This window comes from Argentina anserina, chromosome 1 (genome assembly GCF_933775445.1).
Source record: "Argentina anserina chromosome 1, drPotAnse1.1, whole genome shotgun sequence".
Lineage (NCBI taxonomy): Eukaryota > Viridiplantae > Streptophyta > Magnoliopsida > Rosales > Rosaceae > Argentina > Argentina anserina.
The window spans coordinates 6219312-6246012 of NC_065872.1; the positions used below are offsets into that span (position 1 = coordinate 6219312).

A 26701-nucleotide genomic window follows, 5' to 3' on the forward strand; every position below is an offset into this window, starting at 1 on the left:
TCATGCCATGTATTTCCAACATGTGTACAAACTAAATTCACACGTGTTGTTTCGCTGGTGATGTATAGCAATCAGGTACGTAATTTCAAAACAATGCAGACCTTCTCAAATCTCAAGTTTATCATTCCCACTGACTTCCTCGAGTTCAAACCCCTCCTGAAATATATACCTTGACCCATTATTCCCTTCACATATTTGATAATTCACTGCATAAAAGATGCCGGGCCTAGTAAATTACTGGAATACCACGTGAGTGATATAACCACACTTTTAAACTGCACTGCTTCATGTGAGTGAAGAGGAATTTACCATATGATGGTCACAGTATTTGCACTAAAACGACGTCGTGGCGGGGCAAGGTTTTATCCAAAGCAGAGCGGAAGAGTCATCAGAAAACACTGAAGAGCTCCAACAATGGAGCTAGCTCTACACAGGTCCGCAACTCTCCCCAGAGATAACTCCCTCTCCCATTACACCAATTCCAAATTCCTCGCAACCCACCACCACCACACTCGTCTCCCTCGTTCCACTAGAAAATCCAAATTCCACGTCAGAATTCCAACCGCAAAGACCGCCTGGAAACTCTCCTCCGATGCAAAACCACCGCTCTGGATCGCCGAAGAAGAAGAACAAGACTCGGAGTACTCTTATTCCGACGAAGACTCGTCGCTGCTGTCCCTCAGTGAGAAGCCGGACAGAAACATGGCCTTGCTCGATGAGTACGAGCTCGAGGAGCTTGACTATGCTACTGACCCTAACCATTGGAGTGGTAAATTTTCTCTTTGATTTTAACCTGTTTTTTCTACTCAGCTGTGGATTTTGACCGTTGGGGTAAAACTGATGATGCGCAGGGTATGTGGCTGTGCTGGGGAAGCCCAATGTGGGAAAGAGCACTCTATCTAACCAAATGGTCGGTCAGAAACTGTCCATTGTTACTGATAAGCCTCAAACTACAAGGCATAGAATTCTTGGTATATGTTCTGGCTCAGACCATCAGGTTTGATTTTTGTATTGTTTGCTGAAATTACTGTCATTATCTTTCTTTTGTTGTTCCGTTTATTGAGCATAAAAATTAAAAAGAACATAGAGGAAATGGTCCATATGATATGGTAATGGAACTCGACAATTAGTCAATAAGAGCTGCTTCATAAACAGAAGAATAACTATAAGTGTTTAGAGGAGTTGGTTGTTAGACTAAATATGTGAATGACCACATGTTAACATCTCAAGCAAGAATTGATTCCACAAACATGGCACACAGAATATGAAAACAGAACATTGTGTATTCCTGATAGTGTAGAGACTCACCAGTTGAAGAACCTCCTAAGCCTGCCATTGCTACACGTTTTCTGCAGCTGCACCAAGACACTCTTCTGAAACACACACAAGAACACAGTATGGGGCTGAACTTAATGTTTTCTCTCCTATATGTGATCAGGGAATGTCTCTCTTATTTATACCGGTGTAAAACTCCACTTTGTGCTCACCCATAGAGAGTCCAAAGTAGACTGAAATATTATCTGTTAAGAGACCTAATTGATATCACAATCTTCATATTGAACAGGTTGTCAATCTGATAAGACTTCTAGATTTATCAAGAGATATATATCTTGATAACTACTGTAATAGGATTACTGCATATATAATTTATGCTATTCAACTTGATTTAATCCAATTGAATTATCTGAAGTGGTTAAGATAATGTCAAGTCCATTTTATTTCTAACAATCTCCCACTTGGACTGATATTATCTTTACTGTATAATTGAACTAATGACTGAAACAAATAGCAACTGTAATGTGCACATGAATTATATAAAACCCTGTACTTATCCAGCTTATCAAGTAAAAGTAACTATTGCAGAACTCAGAAACAAGTATGTTATAAGCTAAGCTGCATGGAATCGGGTACGGGTACGTGGAAGCGAAGCGTTTGGAAACGCGGAAGCGTTTTTTTTCGATTTAGTTTGGAAGCGGGTGCGTATTAGAAGCGTTTAAATAAAATAATATATATATAATATATATTTAACAAATATGAAATATCACAATAAATTCAAAGTTATTATGTCAATACTTTTATGTTCAAGATTGAAATAGTCTCATATACTCTCATACAACTTAAATGCAAATAATTTAATCTTAAACAACACAAATATAATTAAAGACAATTATACTCAAAAATTAGGGACATCATCTTCATTCTCATTGTCCTCAACACCAGCAAACAAAACGGCCTCCAACTCAGGTTCATCAAGAGATAGATCCTCAAACTCAAGCCTCCCAAGATTAGTCTCATCCAATGAATCAAATTGATCACCTCCAATATCCCACATTTGCTCTGGACCGTCTTTGTAAGATTGACTCTTTCGAGATAAGAGACGAAGATTGGTGTGTACAAACACCAAATCTTCCGCTCTTTGTGGAGCAATCTTATTTCTTGTTGCAGAATGTATGAATTTGTAGGTACTCCAATTCCTTTCGCAACATGAAGATGATGAAGGTTGTCCAAGTAATTTGAATGCTAAGACTTGAAGCTTTGGTGCTGACGCTCCATGAACTGCCTACCATGTCAAAGGTTGTAGGATGAACCTATCATGCATTGCATCAACATTTCCAAAATCTTCCATACATAAGGAGAAATTAGAATACTCGACATTGATTTCTCTCCGCTGATCTTGATCCTGAAAATACTTCATGATGCAATTTTTAACTAAATGTAAAGGCGTAGTAGATTGACTCATATTTCTACAAAAAAAAATGCATAAGCAATTAAATTCAATTCTCAACTAAATGCCTTAAAACACTTTAACCACCCAATTTTCAAGTAAATTTATTAAACTATTTAACCCAATGCTTAGTACTATAGAGTTTTTAACCTCTCATTTCAAACTAACAATATCAAAACAGACCAAAAAATCACTAGTACCTTAGTTTTTTGCACGTCAGTCAGCTTTCAAGCCTCAAAACATCTTGATCGGAGTCTCTAATCGAAAAACATTGTTCAGCAAACTTGTTCGCCCTTATCTCGTCTAAAACATGTCAAAATATCAGCACAATCGCATCAGTATTGAAGTTTTTAGATCATTCTAAGCAGAAACTTCTCAGAAAACAACATTATGTGATTTTAAGAACTAGAAAGAGAAACAATGACTAGCTAAAACTGCTCAGCCTTATTTTGGGGGAAGCCATCTTAACTGGGTAATCTATTACTTTCTTACAACATAACTAAACCCACATTTCATCTTTATCAATACCTAATTAGTACTTAAACAGTTAAACATCACTAGAAAACAGACCAAAAAATCACTAGTACCTCAGTATTTTGCACGTCAGTCAGATTGCAAGCCTCAAAACACCCTGATCGGAGTCTCTAATTGAAAAACATTGTTCAGCAAACTTGTTCGCCCTTGTCTCGTCTAAAACATGTCAAAATATCAGCACAATCGCATCAGTATTGAAGTTTGTAGATCATTCTAAGCAGACACTTCCCAGAAAACAACATTATGTGAATTTAAGAACTAGAAAGAGAAACAATGACTAGCTAAAACTGCTCAGCCTTATTTTGGGAGAAGCCATCTTAACTGGGTAATCTATTACTTTCTTACAACATAACTAAACCCACATTTCATCTTTATCAATACCTAATTAGTACTTAAACAGTTAAACATCACTAGAAAATAGACCAAAAAATTACTAGTACCTCAGTTTTTTGCACGTCAGTCAGCTTGCAAGCCTCAAAACATCTTGATCGGGGTCTCTAATCGAAAAACATTGTTCAGCAAACTTGTTTGCCCTTGTCTCTTCTAAAACATGTTAAAATATCAGCACAATCGCATTAGTATTGAAGGTTTTAGATCATTCTAAACAGAAACTTCTCAGAAAACAACATTATGTGAATTTAAGAACTAGAAAGAGAAACAATGACTAGCTAAAACTGCTCAGCCTTATTTTGGGGGAAGCCATCTTAACTGGGTAATCTATTGCTTTCTTACAACATAACTAAACCCATATTTAATCTTTATCAATACCTAATTAGTACTTAAACAATTAAACATCACTAGAAAACAGACCAAAAACATCACTAGTACCTCAGTCTTTTGCACGTCAGTCAGATTGCAAGCCTCCAAACACCTTGATCGGAGTCTCTAATCGAAAAACATTGTTCAGAAAACTTGTTCGCCCTTGTCTCGTCTAAAACATGTCAAAATATCAGCACAATCGCATCAGTATTGAAGTTTGTAGATCATTCTAAGCAGACACTTCCCAGAAAACAACATTATGTGAATTTAAGAACTAGAAAGAGAAACAATGACTAGCTAAAACTGCTCAGCCTTATTTTGGGGGAAGCCATCTTAACTGGGTAATCTATTGCTTTCTTACAACATAACTAAACCCATATTTAATCTTTATCAATACCTAATTAGTACTTAAACAATTAAACATCACTAGAAAACAGACCAAAAACATCACTAGTACCTCAGTCTTTTGCACGTCAGTCAGATTGCAAGCCTCCAAACACCTTGATCGGAGTCTCTAATCGAAAAACATTGTTCAGAAAACTTGTTCGCCCTTGTCTCGTCTAAAACATGTCAAAATATCAGCACAATCGCATCAGTATTGAAGTTTGTAGATCATTCTAAGCAGACACTTCCCAGAAAACAACATTATGTGAATTTAAGAACTAGAAAGAGAAACAATGACTAGCTAAAACTGCTCAGCCTTATTTTGGGAGAAGCCATCTTAACTGGGTAATCTATTACTTTCTTACAACATAACTAAACCCACATTTCATCTTTATCAATACCTAATTAGTACTTAAACAGTTAAACATCACTAGAAAATAGACCAAAAAATTACTAGTACCTCAGTTTTTTGCACGTCAGTCAGCTTGCAAGCCTCAAAACATCTTGATCGGGGTCTCTAATCGAAAAACATTGTTCAGCAAACTTGTTTGCCCTTGTCTCTTCTAAAACATGTTAAAATATCAGCACAATCGCATTAGTATTGAAGGTTTTAGATCATTCTAAACAGAAACTTCTCAGAAAACAACATTATGTGAATTTAAGAACTAGAAAGAGAAACAATGACTAGCTAAAACTGCTCAGCCTTATTTTGGGGGAAGCCATCTTAACTGGGTAATCTATTGCTTTCTTACAACATAACTAAACCCATATTTAATCTTTATCAATACCTAATTAGTACTTAAACAATTAAACATCACTAGAAAACAGACCAAAAACATCACTAGTACCTCAGTCTTTTGCACGTCAGTCAGATTGCAAGCCTCCAAACACCTTGATCGGAGTCTCTAATCGAAAAACATTGTTCAGAAAACTTGTTCGCCCTTGTCTCGTCTAAAACATGTCAAAATATCAGCACAATCGCATCAGTATTGAAGTTTGTAGATCATTCTAAGCAGACACTTCCCAGAAAACAACATTATGTGAATTTAAGAACTAGAAAGAGAAACAATGACTAGCTAAAACTGCTCAGCCTTATTTTGGGAGAAGCCATCTTAACTGGGTAATCTATTACTTTCTTACAACATAACTAAACCCACATTTCATCTTTATCAATACCTAATTAGTACTTAAACAGTTAAACATCACTAGAAAATAGACCAAAAAATTACTAGTACCTCAGTTTTTTGCACGTCAGTCAGCTTGCAAGCCTCAAAACATCTTGATCGGGGTCTCTAATCGAAAAACATTGTTCAGCAAACTTGTTTGCCCTTGTCTCTTCTAAAACATGTTAAAATATCAGCACAATCGCATTAGTATTGAAGGTTTTAGATCATTCTAAACAGAAACTTCTCAGAAAACAACATTATGTGAATTTAAGAACTAGAAAGAGAAACAATGACTAGCTAAAACTGCTCAGCCTTATTTTGGGGGAAGCCATCTTAACTGGGTAATCTATTGCTTTCTTACAACATAACTAAACCCATATTTCATCTTTATCAATACCTAATTAGTACTTAAACAATTAAACATCACTAGAAAACAGACCAAAAACATCACTAGTACCTCAGTCTTTTGCACGTCAGTCAGATTGCAAGCCTCCAAACACCTTGATCGGAGTCTCTAATCGAAAAACATTGTTCAGAAAACTTGTTCGCCCTTGTCTCGTCTAAAACATGTCAAAATATCAGCACAATCGCATCAGTATTGAAGTTTGTAGATCATTCTAAGCAGAAACTTCCCAGAAAACAACATTATGTGAATTTAAGAACTAGAAAGAGAAATAATGACTAGCTAAAACTGCTCAGCCTTATTTTGGGGGAAGCCATCTTAACTGGGTAATCTATTACTTTCTTACAACATAACTAAATCCACATTCATCTCTATCAATACAAAAACATACCAAAAAATCACTAGTATCTCAGTTTTTTGCACGTCAGTCAGCTTGCAAGCCTCAAAACATCTTGATCGGAGTCTCTAATCGAAAAACATTGTTCAGCAACCTTGTTCGCCCTTGTCTCGTCTAAAACATGTAAAAAAATCAGAAAAATCGCATCCGTATTGAAGTTTGTAGATCATTCTAAGCAGAAAGTGCCCAGAAAACAACATTATGAGAAACAATGACTAGCATACCTTCATAAAGAAATTCTTCAAGATTGATGGCAGATTGTTCTTCGATTTTGGTGGATCATTGATAGGATTTGGGTAAATTGGCTGACTATTCAGACTTGGGGACTAAAGGAGGCGTAAGAGAGTGAGAAAGAGAACTTCTCTCAGTTTTGTGGTTGAATTGTAGGGTTTGGAAATTAAGTGAGAAAAATTACTAAACTATCCTCACGCTTCCTCTTTAATTTCAATAACACGCTTCCAAATTGGAAACGTGCGCTTCCGAGGCGCTTCCAAAAACAACTTTTCCGGAATCGCGCTTCCAACGCGCTTCCGTGCGCTTCCTCGTGCTTCCGCTTCCGATTCCGATTCCGGAGCGGGAATCGGAGGTCTGGTGAAGCTTCCGTGCTTCGTAGGTTATAAGCAACAAGTTGATTAAGAGCCACTAACAAGGATCACAGTACTCTCATAAGCTATTGTGATAGTGAAATATGAAGGCTAATATATCTACCTGTAAATGCCATTCTTTCACATCCCTCTGTATGACTTTGTCAAAACAAAATCTCCAGCAACATAATGAACTCCAGTGAACATGGAATTGCTGGACTGATCTGAACTGCTTAAAGCATGAATGTTCACTTGTAAAACACACAATACTTATAAAATGGAATAAAAAACTTTCAGAATTCGAATTAAAGGACATGTATGATTCTGAAACACCTTAAATTTTATTGATTTCTTGCAGAACAAAGTACAAAAGTTGCAGTAATAAAGTACAGAAACTGGAACTAAATGTTACAGTGAGATAAAAATTCATAAATTGCTTAGTACTCCCACTGAACTCAAACATCATCCAATTTGGACAAAATTCCCATATTCTTTACATGTTTCTTGAATGTTTCAACAGGTAATGCCTTAGTAAAAGGATCTGCAAGCTGTGACTCCGTATCAATATCTAAAACTATAACCTCTCCATTTTTCACTCTCTGTCTAGTATTGTAGAATTTTAGATCAATGTGTTTAGAGTTGCAGGACCTTTTATTGTTCTTAGTGAAGAACACTGCAGCTTCATTATCACAGAATATCTTAAGTGCATCAGAAACTAAGGAACTTAATATTTCAATTTGAATTATAAAATTCCTCATCCATAATCCCTGACACAGTCCTTCATAAACTGCTATATATTCAGCTTGCATGGTGGAGGTGGTAATCAATTTTTGTTTCATTGTTTTCCAAGACACAGCCCCTCCAGCAAGCATGAATACATATCCACAAGTTGATTTATTTGATTCTGGAAAACGACCTGCAAAGTCTGAATCTGTGTATCCTACCAACTCTAACTCTTTCTCCTGCCTATACACTAGCATATGAGACTTGGTCCTCTGTAAATACCTAAGTACTTTTTTCCCAGCTATCCAATGTTCATGAGTAGGATTAGATTGAAATCTAGAGAGGATGCCAACTGCAAAAGCCAAATCAGGCCTTGTGCAGACCTGAGCATACATGAGACTTCCAATAAGTTTAGCATACAATGTGCTATCTATATCAGAACTCTTCCCCCCAATTTTTGAATTTTTATTCTTTGACAATTTATCTCCTTTAAACATAGGAACTTCCCCAAAAGCACAGTTTTCCATATTAAATCTTTTTAGGACCTTTTGTATGTAGTTATTTTGAGAAAGTCCTAATAAGCCCTGTGCTCTATTCCTATGAATTTCAATCCCTAAAACATAAGAGGCTTCACCTAAATCTTTCATATCAAACTGATTTGATAAAAATGATTTAGTTTCTTTAAGTAGCTTTACATTGCTGCTTGCTAAAAGAATATCATCAACATACAGTATAAGAAAAATAAAACTATTCCCAACTGTCTTGATATAAACACATTCATCAACAATGTTTTCTGCAAATCCAAATGAAGAGATTACTGAATCAAATTTTTTATACCACTGTCTAGAAGCTTGTTTCAATCCATATATGGATTTCTCAAGCTTACAAACTAAATTCTCTTTCCCAGGTTCCACAAAACCTTCAGGTTGTTGCATATATATGACTTTTTCTAATTCTCCATTTAAGAATGCTGTTTTAACATCCATTTGATGCAGTTCCATGTTATAATGAGCTACGAGTGCCATTATAATTCTGAATGAATCCTTGGTGGACACAGGAGAAAAGGTTTCATCATAGTCTATGCCCATTTTTTGTGTGAACCCTTTTGCTACTAACCTAGCCTTATACCTCTCTATGTTTCCATTAACATCCCTCTTAGTCTTAAAAACCCATTTTGAACCTATAGCTTTCTGATTTGGGTTAGGTCTTACAAGTTTCCATACTTTGTTTTGACTCATGGAAACAATTTCTGCTTCCATTGCTTTATGCCATTCTGTAATTTCAGTGCTCTCTATTGCTTGTTTATAACTTAATGGATCATTATCTTCTGCATCCAACTCTTGTAAATAAACAATATAATTGCTATTTTCCCCAAAAGTTGGTTTTCTATGTCTCTGAGATCTCCTAAGCTGAGGCTGTTCTACAATTTGATGTTCAGCTTGAATTTGGTTAGGTTCAACTAAATGCTCATTTTGAGCATGGTTAGGAGCATTCTGATCTAAGACTACTGGTTCCTCGAAATTTTGATTTTGGACTATAATTTCTGTATCATTACTTTGCATTTCATTTCCTGAATTAAAAGGTAAAAAATTTTGCACAAGAACATTTTCTATATTTTCTGTAGTTTCCTCAAAAACTGCAGTCAAGTCTTCAAAACTTGTATTACAGATATCTTCATCCATGAACTTAGCTTGATGTGTTTCAAAAGTTCTGGTTGTTCTATTAGGTGTATAAAATTTATAACCTTTTGATTTTTCACAATAACCAATGAAATGACAACTTAAGGTTTTCTGATCTAACTTTTGTGCTAATTCTTTAGGTATTTTTGCTTCAGCTTTGCATCCCCAAACATGAAAATGATGCAAGCTTGGTTGTTTTCCTGTCCAAAGTTCAAATGGAGTCTTTTCTACAGATTTACTAGGGGCTCGGTTGCAAATATAATTTGCAGTCTTAAGAGCCTCACCCCATAGGAATTTAGGCAACCATGTAGTGCACATCATGCTTATCACCATATTTATTAAGGTTCTATTTTTTCTTTCTGCCACCCCGTTTTGTTGAGGGTTGTAAGGAGTTGTGTACTGAGCCTTAATGCCATTCTCTTGTAAGTAAAGTGCAAAAGGTCCCTTTTGTTGGCCTGCTTCAGTATGTCTACCATAGTACTCCCCTCCTCTATCAGACCTAACAATTTTAACTTTATTCTCTAGCTGCAATTCAACTTCAGTTTTATATATTTTGAATGCCTGTAGTGCTTGAGATTTTTCTGATAAAAGATAAATATAGCAGTACCTAGAAAAATCATCTATAAAGGTGATAAAATATATGTTTCCACAGATGGTTCTGTGTTTAAAAGGGCCACATATGTCTGTATGAATTATTTCCAATAGTGAATGACTCTTAAATGCATTTGTGTTTCTGCTGTGTGTCATTTTCCCTTTGCAACACTCTATGCAATCTGTTAAATCAGAATAATCTAAAGGTGGTAAAATTTTATTCTTTTCCAATGTTTTAATTCTTTCTTTAGATATATGGCCTAATCTCTTATGCCAAAGGTTAGCAGACTTGTTATTATGTATGGTTCTTTTACTTCCTGTAACATGGTTAACTGAATTTATGCTTTCTGCATTCTCAATAGCTAGAATCTCCTGTTTAATCACAGAACAATCTAATTTAAGGTAATTATTGCATAACAAACCACCACCAATGTATTCAGAACCTCGAAAAATTTTTATTCCATCAAAATCAATAACAAGTCTCAATCCAATACCAACCAAAAGACCTACTGAAATAAGATTCCTTTTTAAAGAAGGAATGTAATAAACATTGTTCAAGAAAAGAAAATTTCCAAATCCTTGTCCTAAATCTAATTTCAAGGTTCCAATCGCCTTAACTGCTACCCTGGCACCATTTCCCACACAGACATGTTGCTCACTGTTCCTTGGAGCTCGCCTCTTTATAATACCCTGCAATGAAGTGGTAATATGGATAGGTGAGCCCGAGTCTAACCAGTATGAATGACTATCTATATTAACAAAGTTAACTTCTAGGGAAAATACTGAATTAGGGTATGAGTCACCTTTCTTAATCATCCAGGCTTTAAAACCTGGACAGTCTTTCTTTCTGTGACCAACTTTCTTGCAAAAGAAACATCTGAACCTTGATCCATTCCCTCCAGCCTCTCCATTGCAACCTTTAACATAGCATTTTTTCTCATATGCCTTCTCATGATTCCCAGAAACTTTAGTTGGAACAGTTTTCTTAACTTTAAGTTTGTTTTTACCCTTCCATTTTGGCTTTTCAACTAAATTAATGGCAGTGGTTGGCTTGGACTCTTTCTTAATCCTCTCTTCCTCATTAACACAGACTGAAATGAGTTTGTTGAGGCTCCAATTGGCTTCAGATGCATTATAGGAGGTTTTCAGGTTACTGTAGGTGGTAGGTAAGGAATCTAGCACTTGAGCCACAACCTGGTCATCTTTAACTCCCATGTTTAAATCTCTAAGCCTAGCATTAATGTCCATCATGCCCATAATGTGTTCTCTCACAGAGCCAACACCAGTAAAATTCATGTCATTAAACTGTCTAGACAGCCTAGAAATCTCAGCCTTATCATTTTCCATGTAATATTCAGAGATAGCCTCTAAATAATCCCAAGCAGTCTCAGGTTCCTCAATTGACCCTCTAATAGAGTCTATCATGGTAGTCCTAATGAAACTCTTAGTCTTCCTATTGCTAGTGTGCCACTCTTTATAGATCCTTTTGGTCTCAGCATCATCTTCATCAGTAGGCTCAGCAGGAACATCCTCAACCATGCATAAATCCAATTGATTGGTCATGGTTATATGATAATCTATGTGCCTTCGCCAGTCCTTATAGTTAGTTCCATTAAGCAACACCACTTGACCAAGGTTAACAAAAGTAGAGCCTAAAACAAACAAGGAAAAACATACATAAGCTACTGCAAGCACCATTTTGTGTGTTTATATATATATTATATATTCTGTAAGCTTCAGTCTTATAAAAACAGTCATGCATACTACCAAAAATTAATTGCTCAACCATTTTTCAAATCAGAAGCATGAAACTTTAATTTTCCCCATAGAGCTGTAGTTGATAGTGAATAACATCTTTGGATATAAAATTCATCATCCTAAAGTTTCTTTATCACCAAACCATGGTTGTTATATACCAGTTATTAATGAAACAGTCAAAACTTTGGTTAAGAAAAGTTCCAAGAATCTGAAAAGATATATAAGCCATATAAGATGCTGCATTAACACAAAACAACACAGTGAACATCTTCTTTGGAAGAACAGAATATAAGTGTTATGTTGAATTAGCTGCACAAGCTCAGTTTGTTAAATGAAAATTTTAAGAAACAATAAGAAAAAAATTGCTTTGTGCAATATAGTCCATAAAGCTTCCTTTAAATCACAAACTAAATCAAAAGTCTTATTTCCAGTTCAAAACCTCAGTAAAACCAATGATCTTCAACTATGATTAATTCTGCAGATTTTGTATATATATAATTTGGGAGATTACTGTAATATATATATATATATACTTCCTCTTAAAAATTTCTGGCAAAATCATAGTCATGCAGAAACACTATTCAATCACAGAAGCAATACAATTGAATCCATACAGTGCCTGAAAATAAACGTACAAGCCTCCATCTCCAGATCATGTCAAAATCAACCAATTCAGTTATCACAGATCATCTAAATGCCTAGCACACGTCAACCACAACGAATACTTTATCTATATGCCAACACTTCTTCATATGACCATCCACAAATGCAGAATTGAAGTTTTGACAAGATTCAGATTGAAGACTTACCTTTGCCTCTGCTACAGCGCTGCAATTTGTTAGCATAAACTCAGACAATAAACCCAATCTGGCCATATTTGCGCCTAAAAGGGTTTGAATCCCTTCACTGAGATTAATACTCTCAGTTGCGCATCAATTCCCCCAAAAAACCCAGAAGCACGATTATGCAGGACAAGAAATTGGATATGAATTGGGTGCATGAATGGGTTATTAAGTAGGCTTAGAATCGATGAATGCGGATTGAGGATTTTTGCCTACTTCCGAAAAATAGGGTTTTATTCTCTTATGTAGTTTTACTGAAACGAAAACAAAACAAAATTCTTTTATGCAGTTTGTGTTATTCTTGTTCAGCTCTGATACCACATGTTAGACTAAATATGTGAATGACCACATGTTAACATCTCAAGCAAGAATTGATTCCACAAACATGGCACACAGAATATGAAAACAGAACATTGTGTATTCCTGATAGTGTAGAGACTCACCAGTTGAAGAACCTCCTAAGCCTGCCATTGCTACACGTTTTCTGCAGCTGCACCAAGACACTCTTCTGAAACACACACAAGAACACAGTATGGGGCTGAACTTAATGTTTTCTCTCCTATATGTGATCAGGGAATGTCTCTCTTATTTATACCGGTGTAAAACTCCACTTTGTGCTCACCCATAGAGAGTCCAAAGTAGACTGAAATATTATCTGTTAAGAGACCTAATTGATATCACAATCTTCATATTGAACAGGTTGTCAATCTGATAAGACTTCTAGATTTATCAAGAGATATATATCTTGATAACTACTGTAATAGGATTACTGCATATATAATTTATGCTATTCAACTTGATTTAATCCAATTGAATTATCTGAAGTGGTTAAGATAATGTCAAGTCCATTTTATTTCTAACATTGGTGGTAGTCGAAATTTTCAGTTCGAAATGAGTGATAGTGTCTGGATGATTTACATATGAATGGAATGGTTTGCAGATGATACTGTATGACACACCGGGTGTGATTGAGAAGAAAATGCACAAGTTGGATACGATGATGATGAAGAATGTGCGCAGCGCTGTTATTAATGCGGATTGTGTACTTGTTCTTGTTGATGCGTGTAAAGTGCCTGAAAATGTATGCTTCTTCATTTGTAGGTTTTCGTGTTAAATTTGTGCTCTTGTCTTTAAGATCACTTTCTTATGTCGTATTTCTAGATTAATGAAGTGGTGGAAGAAGGTGTGGGTAACCAGACTGATAGCCTGCCTCCCACTTTGCTGGTCATGAATAAGAAAGATCTGATTAAGCCAGGTGAAATTGCAAAGAAAGTAGAGGTTAGTTTATGTTTGTCGATATCTATGGTAGCATTAATTCTGGATCTTGTTGCTCCAGTAGAGTTTTAAAGACCAAGTAATTATCACATTTTACAGTGGTATGAGAAGTTCACAAATGTTGATGAGATCATACCAGTGAGTGCCAAGCACGGTCAGGGAGTAGAAGACGTGAAGCAGTGGATATTGTCAAAGCTTCCCTTTGGCCCAGCTTTTTATCCGAAGGTACACAGCGTCAGGTTTTGCTCTAGGCACGTCTTTTATTTTTGAGAATTGGGCTCCTGTAGTTCCTGTTTTATGTTCACAAGTCTTCTATCGTGGTTTATCTTACTGGTAACAGCGGTAAGGAGTAGAAATTACAGAAAGGCACCTTTTAGCAAGCAACTAACCAAAATAGAAACACTGGGTTATGAATCACAAAAATAGATATATGCAAGTAACTTCAATCATAATGTGGATGTCCTTGTCTCTCTTTTTTTCTTGAGAAGAATATGGATGTCTCAGTTACGCAATGATAAGGTGGTAAAGTAAATTTGATGGAGAAAGTGAAATAATGCAAATAAACAGTTCTAATTTTCTTGTGTATGCTTTCTCAGGACATTGTAAGTGAACACCCTGAAAGATTTTTTGTATCAGAGATTGTGAGAGAAAAGATCTTTATGCAATACAGGAAAGAGATTCCTTATGCATGTCAGGTGAGTCATTGAGAGACTGAGAAAATATGTTTTTGTGAGGAATGAAGAAAACCCTATTTTCTTAAAGAGGATGATAGTGGTATCTCTAGTAGCTCTAATCCTCACCCTCACTTTGTTTCTACTTCAGGTGAATGTTGTAAGCTATAAAGCTAGGCCAGCAGCAAAAGATTTTATACAAGTGGAAATCGTTGTTGAGAAAAATTCACAGAAAATCATCCTTATTGGAAAAGTAAGTAATCCTTAATTTATGGCTATCTGATGCATGTGATACTTATTATTAATTTTGGAAGCCTTTTGGTATGGGTCTGGGAAGGTTGTAAACTTCTTAGTTATTATGGAAAAACATGCTCATATGCTTTCAATAGATTATATTCATCTATCTCTTCTCTATTTTTCTTGATCAAAGACTTACTATGGAACATATGTGTGCATACATACATCTTGCAACACCATTGATCTTTGATGTGCCATCGATGCTGGAAGCAAGAGTTCAGTTACTGATTGTCTACCCTGAACCATTGTAGGATGGGAGAGCTCTGAAACTACTTGCAACGGCTTCACGGCTTGACATAGAAGACTTTTTACAGAAGAAAGTCTTCCTAGAGGTGCAATATCTTCCAATGATCACTCTGTTGATACTATAATTTTACTATATAAAAAAAAAACTCTGATGGCTTTACTTCAATTTGGCTTTGTTGGGTAGTTCAGCTGCCATAATTATTCACACTTTTACTGGAATATTTCACCATGCCATCTAGGCTTGTTCATTCTTTTAACAGGTCGAGGTGAAAGTTAAAGAAAATTGGCGGCAAGATGAAGGGCTCTTGAAGAATTACGGGTATGGATGTCAAATTCAAGCATTATGATGCTTGTTCATAGCCATCGGAGAACCCAAGAGACGATGGCTGTACCATTTTAAGTCACACAATCAGTATTGTCACTGAAAATTGGGTTGATGCTGTTGATTATTGCACATATACGCTTCCATTTTGTTCTTGCTAGTGAAGTAGGATATAGTTGTAACCTCATTTCTAAGCATGGCATTTTCCCAAGGCCAAGGTTTTGTAGTTGTAAGAACGTTGGATGCTTCAGATTGTTGTGCAATAAAACTTTCGTTGTCAATCCAATTTAGAAAAAGGAGTACCGATCGAATTGTATTCACAAACTGTCTTGAACTAAAATTCTATATCCAATTATTAACTAATGTAATAGAAGTCCGATTATGACGTAATTGAATGACCAAAACGAGTTCATTCACACCAGAATGGAATTCAGGGGGGTGTATTCAACTCTGATTTCAAATGATTCTGATTGATTTATTATAATCAATGTATTCTGAAAATCCATAGATTATTTTAACTCCACATAGATTCAGTCAGATTTTATTATATTGTATTTACCAGATTTGTCTTGATTTGCTTGGATTTCACAAGTACATGTATGATTTATATATTATTATTAAATAATAAAATATAGAATATGGAGAATTAATAAGTTGATTTTCTTTTTTAACAGGCTGCATACTCATCCATTCCGACCTCATTGTCATCATAGTCTTCATGATCCCTCTCATTCGCATTGTCCTCATTATTTTCATTCGCATTGCCTTCAATATCATTGTTATCTTATTGACTTTCATTATTACCATTTTGTGGTCTATCTTCCCACATAGCTTCAACAATATTAAGTCTCAAAGCATTAGCCTTTGCTCTTTGTTGTAGTTGACTTTGAAAAAGTAGTTCAAGATTCTCGTCTTCCATATCAAGTTCTTCATCATTTTCTATTTCAGGAGAAAATTCATCGGAACGACATCCTTTATGCATACATGTCAAGCAATAACAAACATTCATATGTATTGATTTGAGCAATTAAAATAAAACACATAATTAAAAACATATAAATTTTCGATCTTATTGAGAGAGAGAGAGAGAGAATACATCAAAATCTCATGTCTAGATGCTTGATTTCTAACAAGCATGATATAGTGTAAAAATACTTCAAAATCCAACAAAATCAACTAATAAATGAAATCATTCAAAATCAATCGATTTTTGAATACCATCAGAATTCATAGGAGTTTTTGAAATCTTAATTTAATACCTTGAGATTTCAATGGATTTTTTAAAATATTAATTAAATACCACAAGATTTCAAAAGATTCTTCAAATACAATAAAATCTTATAGAATCCTAGTTAAATACACCCCCTCAATTTATATTGAAACTAAAATTCCAGCCTGGAATTTCACGTTCACACTTCAGCTTTTTTTTTTTAATAATAAAACCACGATTTTGTGATTGTGAATGAGTTGGAAAAGACAGTACTACCCATGCGCGAAGATCCCCATACTGGCGCACGCGCCATCACACGCCCTTTATGCTGTTAGTCTGCCACGTGTAGGCTGATGCGGCGAGTTGGAGTATAGTAATACCAGCGCGAGACTCTCTGCTCTGTAACCAACTCGGTGCGAGAGTCGGTTTCACTTTCCCGCCAAAACTAAAAATTCAAATTTTCGTTCCGTAGTGAATTCGAGCCGTGAAGTGCGACGGAAACGGGTTACTCGTTGACGGCAGAATCTGTGTATAAATACAAACCCAGAGCTTAGAAAATTCATTTCAACAAATTCAAAAACAAACTTCTCTCTCTCTCTGCGTCTCCTTCAAGCTTTCTCAGTTTCCAGAAAGATCTGCGATTCTCGATCGTCCGCCATGAAAGGTCTCAAGCCTGCAACCGTCGCCAGCAAGAAGCCTGTTGCTGAGTAAACTTCTTAAGCCTTCATCTCTGGTTCTGCTTGTTTGCTTTAGCTAATTCATAGCGTTTTTCCTCTGTTTGTTCTTCGTTTTTAGCTAGCGTAGCTTCTCCGTGTTTCGTATACCGTGCTTCGTTTTTAGCTACTTTGTGAAGGTTTTGATGTTGCTTAGTGGTTTTGGAAAGAGTACAAGGCCTTTTGATTTTACAATCGGTCTAGATTTCTCAAACTTTTCCATACTAATTTTGTGTTCGGCTTCGTTTAATCATCTACGATTAATCTAATTTCACGAATCTGTGTGTAATTTTTGCTTCCGTTTTCGTTTTTTATATGATTCGCGTGATTTGGACTGTGTGATGGTTTGATTTCATCATCGCTTTTAATTTTCGGTGCTTCGGTTTAAGAGCTTCTGTGAAATTGAAATTAGATATGCGTGGTCTAATGTCTCGTGTGTTTTTGAAGGTCGCTGAAACCAAAGAGGACGATGAAGAAGGAGAAAGTTGAGAAAGTGAGCAAGAAGAAGGATGCTGATGCTCCGAAGCGTCCAGCTGGAGCCTTCTTCATCTTCATGTGAGAACGACTTTATAGTTTACTGTTAGATTTGTTTTGAGCTGAAGCTCAGATTCTAATTCCTGTAGTGTAAATGCTTAGTTGCTCGGATTGTATTCTTATGGATTGTTTGTGATGAATCACAGGGAGGAGTTCCGCAAGAGCTTCAAACTGGAGTTTCCTGATGTGAAATCTGGACCGGCTGTGAGTATTCGATTCGTATTCTCTAGTTGTATATGCTTTATGGACTTTGTTTTCTGCTGTTTGGTTGATAAGAAAGTAGATCTGTGATTTGAAATCAATGTTCTGTTAGTTTTGTGGTTTTTGCTTAATTGAGAAACTTAGATTTCAAAACCTCATACTAGTCCACTAGATTTGCATAACCACTATTTCCATATCATCTCAGTTTACTTTTTCTTTGTTCTGTGGTTGCTTACACAATAGAAATGAGATATGAAATGAAGAACGAGCTATTAGATTCGTGATGTGTGTTGTTGTGAAAATATGAAGGTCAAAATCGAAGTCTCTAGTCATGGTCTGTGCTTCACGGTAGATGTAAAATACTGAAGTTTAAATCCTAATTTTATTAGTTCTTGCAGTTACCTATATTGCTGACCAGCAAATTTTAAGGTGATATAAGATTAGTAGCTAATATATGTTTAAAATGCAGGTTGGAAAAGCTGGTGGTGAGAAATGGAAGTCACTGACTGCTACTGTATGATCTCCTGGTTCTTATAGCATATATAAAAGCCAAAACACTTGCAATATTTGTTTGTTAATCTCAGTTTATGACGTAGTTCTAACATGGAATTTGAATTACATTGTATGAGATTGAGCTTGGTGTAACGTTTCTATTCTGGTTCTTTTTATATTTTTGTGGTTGTTTGTTTGGTTAGGAAAAAGCTCCCTATGTCGAAAAAGCATCAAAGAGGAAGGCTGAGTATGAAATAGCTTTGAAGGAATATGAGAATAAGAAGCAGGTAAATGTTTTGTCTGTTTTGTGATTTGCAGTTACTTGAATGCCAAAGATTACTTAGCCTCTCTTTTATCTTTGTGAACTTGACAGGATTGCATTGTGGAGGCTGAAAAGTCTGTGGTGACTGAGAAATCAGCTTCAGCTTGTGAGATTCATGATGATGAAGCGGGGCAGGAAGTGAGCTCTTAGGTAACAAAGCTTTCTCATGCTAAATCTATTTCTAAAATACAGATGTTGAGGTAGCTAGTTAGGTTGCCTGATCTGTTTATCTTAGTTACTGAATTGGAAATCTTAAACTTCACCATATCACCTTTCTCTGCATCTTTGGAAATGGGGCGTTTTACTGGCGTAATGGTTATCTCTTCTGCTTCTTTTGCAGGCTACTTGGGGCAGAAAGTTTGCTGAGGTGGATAATGAAGATGTCAAGAGGATGTTCTATGTTTTAGCTTTAGCATTTATTCAAGCCTTTTGAGTAATATGTAACTTCCTTATATATGTTCATGGTAAAAGACTAGAAGTATTGTAGTATTTGCCCTTCATCAGAATTACTACAGTTTATGTGACTTCAGATTATGCAAATTGGTTTAGTGGTGTGTTTCATTTCCAGTCTGCATTGCTATGATGTTTAATAATGTAGACAGCCTTTCCTGTCTTTCCCTTCACTCCTCTAAAATATCTCAGCTTCTCCTTTATGCATTGCTATGATGTTTAATAATGTGCATGCCTTCTTCAGAACATCAATAAGTCGATCATTTCTTTCTTGAGTTTCTTCCTTCATAGTGACCATTCTCAATCAGATTAGGCCAGTGATTTTATTTTGTAGAAGCGTATTCAAGCCCTTTTGAGTCATTTGCAGCTTACTTATGTTCATGGTAAAAGAGTATAAGTACCGTAGTACTTGCCCTTCATCAGAGAGCTAGCTTGTGTGACTTCAGATTATGCAATTGGTGTAGTGGTGTGCTTCATTTCCAGTCTGTTACTATGAAGTTAATATATATGTAGAGAACATTTAGCCTTTCTCTTTGTCTCTTCTAAAATTTCACCTTCACCTTTATACAGAACATCCATTTGTTTACATCTCAAGTTTTTTGGTTGAGACTGGATCCAATTAGATAAAACATCAATTACTCTAAGATCTTTTTTCCATCAGTGACCATTCTCAATCAAGTTGGGCCTGTGATTTTCTTTAGCTCCTCGATTGTTTCTGGGGCTAACTGGAGTACGAATTTTTTGGAGTTTTAACTATTGATGTTGTCTAACTAATCAGGTTTTAAGGTGTGCATAGTGATGGATAAGGTGTTCAATAGAAAATAAACTTTCACCAAATCATACAAGTCATTGGTTATGTTTGAGCTATAAAAAAATGACGTTATGAGCTAAATGCAAGTGCGTGCAAGCCCAGAGGTTTTCAACCCAAAATATAAGCTTTTTGTTTGCCGATTTTTCAAGAGAGCACTGGCTAAAAAGCTGCCAACTCAGCTCCGGAATATGAATGGGACGTAAATATGGAAAAACTTAAAAAGAGATTCAGAGCACAGAAGATTGGGTAAACTTCAAAAACTTACTTCAGCTTTAGGTGCAAGGATTTAACAAGGACTGATCCTATTCATGATCTCTAGCATTTCCAAAATGCCGGTATCGAGCAAAACTTAGAATTATTTTTTTCCGAACTGTACAACCTCAGATCATATGAAAATCTAACAGATAAAAGATCAAGAGAATGCTATCCACAAGGTGTAGCAAGTAAGATCTCTTATTCTCTATGGCATATGATAACGTTCACTACATGGCTATCATTTGCCCGCATCACCACTCTCAGAAGCCTCAGAATGGTAGGTCGGAGATCCTGTTCCAGATGGATAATAAGAGTATGCCAAGGCTGCTGTACCGAGAGTGATGGCAGTAGCAATCGAGCCCCAAATCCACTTTTGTCGTTTCGCCTTCTTCTCCCTCTCACGCCGTGCCAGCTCTAGATAAAACAAACATTACAAAGCTTGAGTAAGCTAACAGAGGCAATAAGATTCAACAGGACATAAAAAGGTTCAAAAGTAAAGCAGAAATGAATGCCCAGTACTCCGTAAATAGTGCTCTAAATGTGACACATAAAGCAGTACAGATACTGTTAACTATAGTTCAATATGCAAGCAAGCAAGTTTCATTCCCGATTTCCCGTCAAAGGGCTGATTTATTCTACCATTACTACTATCATCTTCTAACCTAACATTTACTTTAGCAGTAATTGTATAATGTTGCGAATCAAGAATATATAATGTTTGATACAAGGAATAGAAATCTTACCAATGACATCCTGGTTCCTCTGGACCATTTCCTGATTCATAGCCTCATAATTATGAAGCTTGTCACACAACCTACCAATCTCAAAGTTCTTCGCCTCAATCTGATCTTCCAACTCTGCCTCCATCTCAGCTTTTGCCATCGCCCTCCCAATAGAATTCGATATGAACCTGGCAAGATAAAGCTGTTGCCCCAGCTCTTCAGCAGGATCAGAACCTAGCTGCCCATGCTCGGTTGTGATAGTGGGATCTGCAGGAAGAGTCAATCCTACAAGAGATAACTGTTGCCTAATCCTCTGCCACTGGTTTCGCAAGTTGTTCAGGGATTCTTCAGCTTGCTTTCGCTTTTCTATCTCCATCACAAGACTCAATCTCATCTCACGTAGCTGAGTTTCAAGATCACAACCAGAAAGCTGTTGGCTGTGCCCACCCTCAGACGAAAGTTCTATACAAAATTAGAATAAGAGTAAGCTTTCATTAGTGCTGAAAAAAATAACAACAGAGACATGTGAAGACTACCAAACAGACATGAGATTTTTCTTTCTTAGAGAAAATAGAAAAACTAAAAGTCAAAAATGACAGAAATGAACCAAACTTCTGAACAGGACAAACTAGATGAAATTTTGCATGCAATAGCAAATATCAGACAGAAAAAGCATACACAGGGTATATAAATAGACTCCCTTAAAATACTTTTTTTTCAACATTGAAACACTTAAATACTTTGGGGACAAGTAATTTCATGCTTACAGCAACATTTTTGAGACACTGGTATTTCAATTATCAACAAGCCATTTCAATTTATTAGAAATTAATAAAGACAGGATTGTTTGTAATGTATCCCGAACATAACAAGGTTAAACAATTACCAATTTACCATGAACTATTTTTGAAAGGCCAAGTTCAGTTATCTTCAGTATATTACTATAAATCCATTTAACCCCGTAGCATAAATAATAACAACACAGGCATGTATCTTTGGGAGAAAATATGTGGTCAACTGGAGTTGAACTCGTTTTATAAGCAGGACAAGGAGTAATAGGTTTGGTTTGAAACAAAAAGGATCCTAGTATGAAGCTTTTCGATCATGACATGTATTTCAAAGATCCAATCCCAAAAAAAAATGATGATTCAGCTGCAGAAAGGTGACACACCCGAAAATTACACCAGAATAATGCTTCACTGTTGGACAACAACTCTGCTACTTAGTAGATTGATTCAATTTTTAAACCATGATATGAAGTAGTTCAGAAAAAAAAATGATATGCAGTAACTTCTATAAAGAAACAAAAGGAAAGAAACTCCAAAAGACTTTATTACAAAAGATAAATAAAAGGAAAAGCCAAATACCTTCCCAGGCATCATAAAACTCCCCAGCAGGTATACCAAAAGGCGCAGAACGCTCCGTCCCAGCATTCCCCTCTCCATCTGTGTTACTTGTGACACTCATGTTGTCTTTCGGATCAAAGAAATCATCACGATCGATTTCGGAAGCTATGGCAGCTTGCTGGAACAAATCATCTTCCATGGCTGAACCATTGGTACTAGTACCCAGTTCAACATTGCTGCTCCTAAGTACCCCATTACTGATGTCAAGGTTGCCATTGCTGCTACCACTAGGATGCACACCATTTGACTGTTGTACTTCACTTGGCTTGGGTACAGTAAATGCAAGAGAATGATCCACTGCTGAAATTTCCACCTTGGCTTCTGCACTGTTCGCGGTGCCATTCAGTTTCTCTTCATCTGCAGATTTCTGGTGTAACGAACCATTCAGTTTCTCCTCATCTCCAGATTTCTGGTGTAAGGATACATCCTGCTCCGAGTAACTCTTGAGAAGGCGTGGGCCACGGCGCTTGTGGTTGACAATGTAAGGTGAGGGAGAGAACAAAGTGGGTGAATCAGGTAGAGGAGTTGTCTCTGGAGTGGCATACAGTGCAGGCCTTATTGGAGGTCGGTGAGGCTTCCTCTCCATAACCGAGGTACTATTCCTCCTCTCCAGCTTTGACGGGCCCTCAGGAACAGGCATTTTATGTGAAACAGACTTGGAATTAGGAACAGACATGTCGGCAGATTTGGAAGATGCTCCAGGTTCAAATAACCTATCTAAAGCTATAACAGAGAAAGTCGGCATGATTCTGCAAGCCAAACACCAAATATCAGCAACAAATCCCAAACTCTTCCTTCAACCAAATCCAATAACCACGCATTTCAACTCAATTCATTCAATACAATAGTACAAAACTACTAAAAGTCTTCAGATTTTAACTACCTCTAAAAAGGCACTTTAAACTCTTTTGACATTTTCACCAAAACCCAAATCAACAACAAAAAATCCTACCTACCTATACTTGCACCAAATCAATAATCCTGAATTCCTGATACCAAAACCTCCAATTAATTCATTGAAGTAAAAACAGGTAACATAGCACATCTAAAATGCCTATATATCACCAAACAGCCGAAATTAACACCAAAACCCTAACTAATAATCATTCATAATTCATTTCAATTGTAACAGAGCAAGTAAAAATTCAATTCTTTGATACAAACAGTTGAAAACCTCCAGGTTCTAGCAACCTATAGCAAGCAAACCCTACCTAACAAGAACTCTTAATCCATTTCAATTGCTATGAATCAAGTTAAAACCTAACTCTCAATATCTTCAATCTACATACGGCCGTCGATTCAATAACCACAATTTGAATCTGTACGAGCTCCAAGGCTTTGTTTGGCCGCCGATACAGAACAAAAGCCGGAGAATCACAGCTTCCAAGCATCGCGGAACGCAGAATCTCATCAACCAAACAGAACCGAATCCAAAATAAAACCTCAAAAACAAAAATTCAAAGAGAAAAAAGATCAGAACTCGAAGATTTTCACGGAGAAATTACCTGGAGAATCACCGGAAGGAACAAAAGCGAGAGGCGGAGGCGTTCTTCAGGTGAGGGAGACGCGGATGAGAGAGAAACTACGAAGCAGCATGAGAGAGAGATAAACGATTCAGGTCTCGGAAATCGGCGTGAACCAGAGAGGAGGAGTTTTTACCCTTCTTCCGTTACCGGTTTGGAGAAGAAGAGAAAAAGAAAAAAGCCCCCTCCCAGATTTTTATTCTTTTTTTTTTTTGGGGTGGTGGAAAAATATATAATGACGAAAAAGGACTACAATATTTCAAACCCGGCTCTCTCTCTCTCTTGCAGCTTTGCTATTTAAAGCTTTCTTTTCTGAAGTGTTCTCCAAGCACTTCTTGCCCACGCGGCTTTTTTGTTGAAATGACGGAAAACTCCAAGGCGGGTTTGTGGTTTGGATGGAGGATATGAGGGTGTTATGGACTTTTCGAGAGGTTTAATGAGGGGGCGTTTGGCGGTTTGCCAGGTTTTGCCTTGTGGTAGTGGAAATTTGGCTTGGGAAAGAAGGTAGGACGCGGGTAAGTGTGATATCGTTATTGTTTTCCTCTGAATTTGAGGGTGCATGACTACTTCTCAATGTTCTCATTTTCTTTTGCTTGTTGCTTTGAGATATCAAGAGGATAATAGTTCTTGGCTTTCACTCCACTCTTTTATATCGATTTACCATTTGATTGATTTATCTCATGATTAATCCAATTCTTGAATGATCCCCTTGTTAACATAATGCCCATAATGGTAAGTTATAATACGGTATAGACATCATGGTAAAATATTAGTTATAATACGGTATGTGCACTTCCACTATGTAAAGTATAATGAAAGTGAACATAAATTAAGACACCAATTGCATGGTAAATGTTGTACCTGGATGAAGTATCATGATAAATGATTGTAAATGATGTGGTTTTAATACTATTCATTAAACAGTCAATGATGTTATATGATGAATTTTTACATTATTGAAGATTTCTTCAACATGTGATTTTAGTGCTTTATCTTGATGTACAATATTTTAGAATAGAATTGGAGTGAAAAAATTGATCTTTCTATTTTCCTTATTATGCCTTTAAAGTTTAAACTCTTCCAAGCAGTCAACATTTATTTTTTGGACAAGCAGTCAACATTGAATCCGAAGCAAACCAGCCAGAGTCACAGTTCGTACCATAGACAGAGCATGGGGTTTATTAGGGAAGTTTCCACGTCTTTCATGACCCTATTAGAAAGCTGCAATTTAGCAAAGCATGTAATGAAGTGCAGCTCATGCGCAAATTAAAAGTGCTTGTGGAGAAGTAAAAAAAAAAAAAAAAAAGCAAGATCCTATTAAGACGTCGTCACAGACTAGGAATGAGTTTGTGTTTTTTCTTGTATTGATTTTTTCGCACAAGGTTTGTTGTGTTAATTTATGAGAAATGTCCGCTACCGTAACTAGGGGTGGACACGGGTCTATTCGGTTCGGTTTTAGACAAAACCCATAACCCAATCTAAATTTTAAATTCGGTTCGGTTCGGTTCGGTTTTTCTATTTTAGAGACTGTGACCCACAACCCAACCCAACCCGTACGGTTCGGTTCGGTTCGGTTTTTTTTTTTTTACCCGTATGTAAAATACGTAATATTATATATTAATTTTAAAAGTACAAAATTTAACATAAAGATGAAAAACTAATAGTCTAATGATTATTTCATACCTAATTGACTTATGCCTCATCATTTAGCCCGTGGATCTGAAAAGCTCGCCGAGGCCCGCAAGCCCGATGGGTTTTTACCCGAAAACAACACTAATATGTCATAAGGGAAGACCCATTACCAATATGCGAACACTAAAAGTCGTTTGCATATATGAAATCACCTAATTTTTTTCACCGATTGTGTGCGGTCGCACCAAAAAAATCCATTTGGGAAAGCTCCGGTCAATGAGGATTTATATATGTCAAAACGCCTTTTTTTTACCATAAGTATGGACGATCAATCAATATCCAAATCGGACGAAATTTTTACGGGTTCCCTAAATATATATACTGATCACATCTGCTGGTGTCGATCGACCATATTTCGAACTGGAGTTATCGATTGCTGAAGTGTCCACTAATGTATCATACCTTTATATTAGATTTATAATAAAACTATCGCATTATGAAGCGACTATATGAAGGAAACTTTTAGGGATCGATCGACATCATCCGATGTGATCAGTATATATATTTAGTGACCATGAAAAAATTTCATCCTATTCGGACCTAGTTTGACCGTCAGAATTTCCGGTAAACTGAAAACACCACTAATTTGTCCTAAAGGAGAATCCATTACAAAGATGCGAATGTTGAAAGCCGTTTGCATATATGAAGTCACCTAATTTTTTTTACCTATCTTGCGCGGTCGCACTGAAGAAATCTATTTGGCAAAACCCCGGTCAATGAGGTTTTATTATGTGAAAACGCCTCTTTTTTGGTTGACCGTATGTACGAACGGTCAAACCATGTCCAAAATTGACGAAATTTTTACGGGGTCCCTAAATATATATACCAATCACATCTGCTGGTGTCGATCGACCATATTTCGAATTAGAGTTGACGATCACCTAAGTGTCAACTAATGTATCATAACCTTTATATTAGGTTTAAAATAAAACTATCGCATTATGAAGCGACTATATGAAGGAAAGTTCTAGGGATCGATCGACACCATCCAATGTGATCGTTATATATATTTAG

The 26701-nt window shown here is 36.4% G+C and overlaps 3 protein-coding genes across 3 annotated transcripts; 2 read left to right on the forward strand and 1 right to left on the reverse strand.

Annotated features, from left to right (window-relative positions):
* Positions 1-373: 373 nt before the first annotated feature.
* Positions 374-15668, forward strand: LOC126799944 (GTPase ERA-like, chloroplastic). The gene is made up of 9 exons (XM_050527210.1): positions 374-769; positions 852-997; positions 13486-13626; positions 13707-13823; positions 13920-14045; positions 14417-14515; positions 14643-14744; positions 15040-15120; positions 15295-15668. Exons 1-9 carry the CDS (start codon positions 415-417, stop codon positions 15379-15381), a joined length of 1254 nt encoding a protein of 417 aa, XP_050383167.1. The 5' UTR covers positions 374-414; the 3' UTR covers positions 15382-15668.
* A 1490-nt stretch (positions 15669-17158) lies between these two features.
* On the forward strand, positions 17159-19389 carry LOC126800132 (high mobility group B protein 3-like). The gene is made up of 7 exons (XM_050527421.1): positions 17159-17273; positions 17727-17834; positions 17960-18017; positions 18484-18528; positions 18710-18793; positions 18880-18978; positions 19169-19389. Exons 1-6 carry the CDS (start codon positions 17224-17226, stop codon positions 18976-18978), a joined length of 444 nt encoding a protein of 147 aa, XP_050383378.1. The 5' UTR covers positions 17159-17223; the 3' UTR covers positions 19169-19389.
* A 942-nt stretch (positions 19390-20331) lies between these two features.
* LOC126799912 (uncharacterized) lies at positions 20332-24230 on the reverse strand. Its single transcript, XM_050527178.1, has 4 exons — positions 23978-24230; positions 22434-23221; positions 21088-21528; positions 20332-20758 (listed from the first exon to the last, which is right to left on the reverse strand). The coding sequence occupies exons 2-4, from the start codon at positions 23215-23217 to the stop codon at positions 20583-20585; spliced, it is 1401 nt and encodes a 466-aa protein (XP_050383135.1). The 5' UTR covers positions 23218-23221; positions 23978-24230; the 3' UTR covers positions 20332-20582.
* Positions 24231-26701: the final 2471 nt, after the last annotated feature.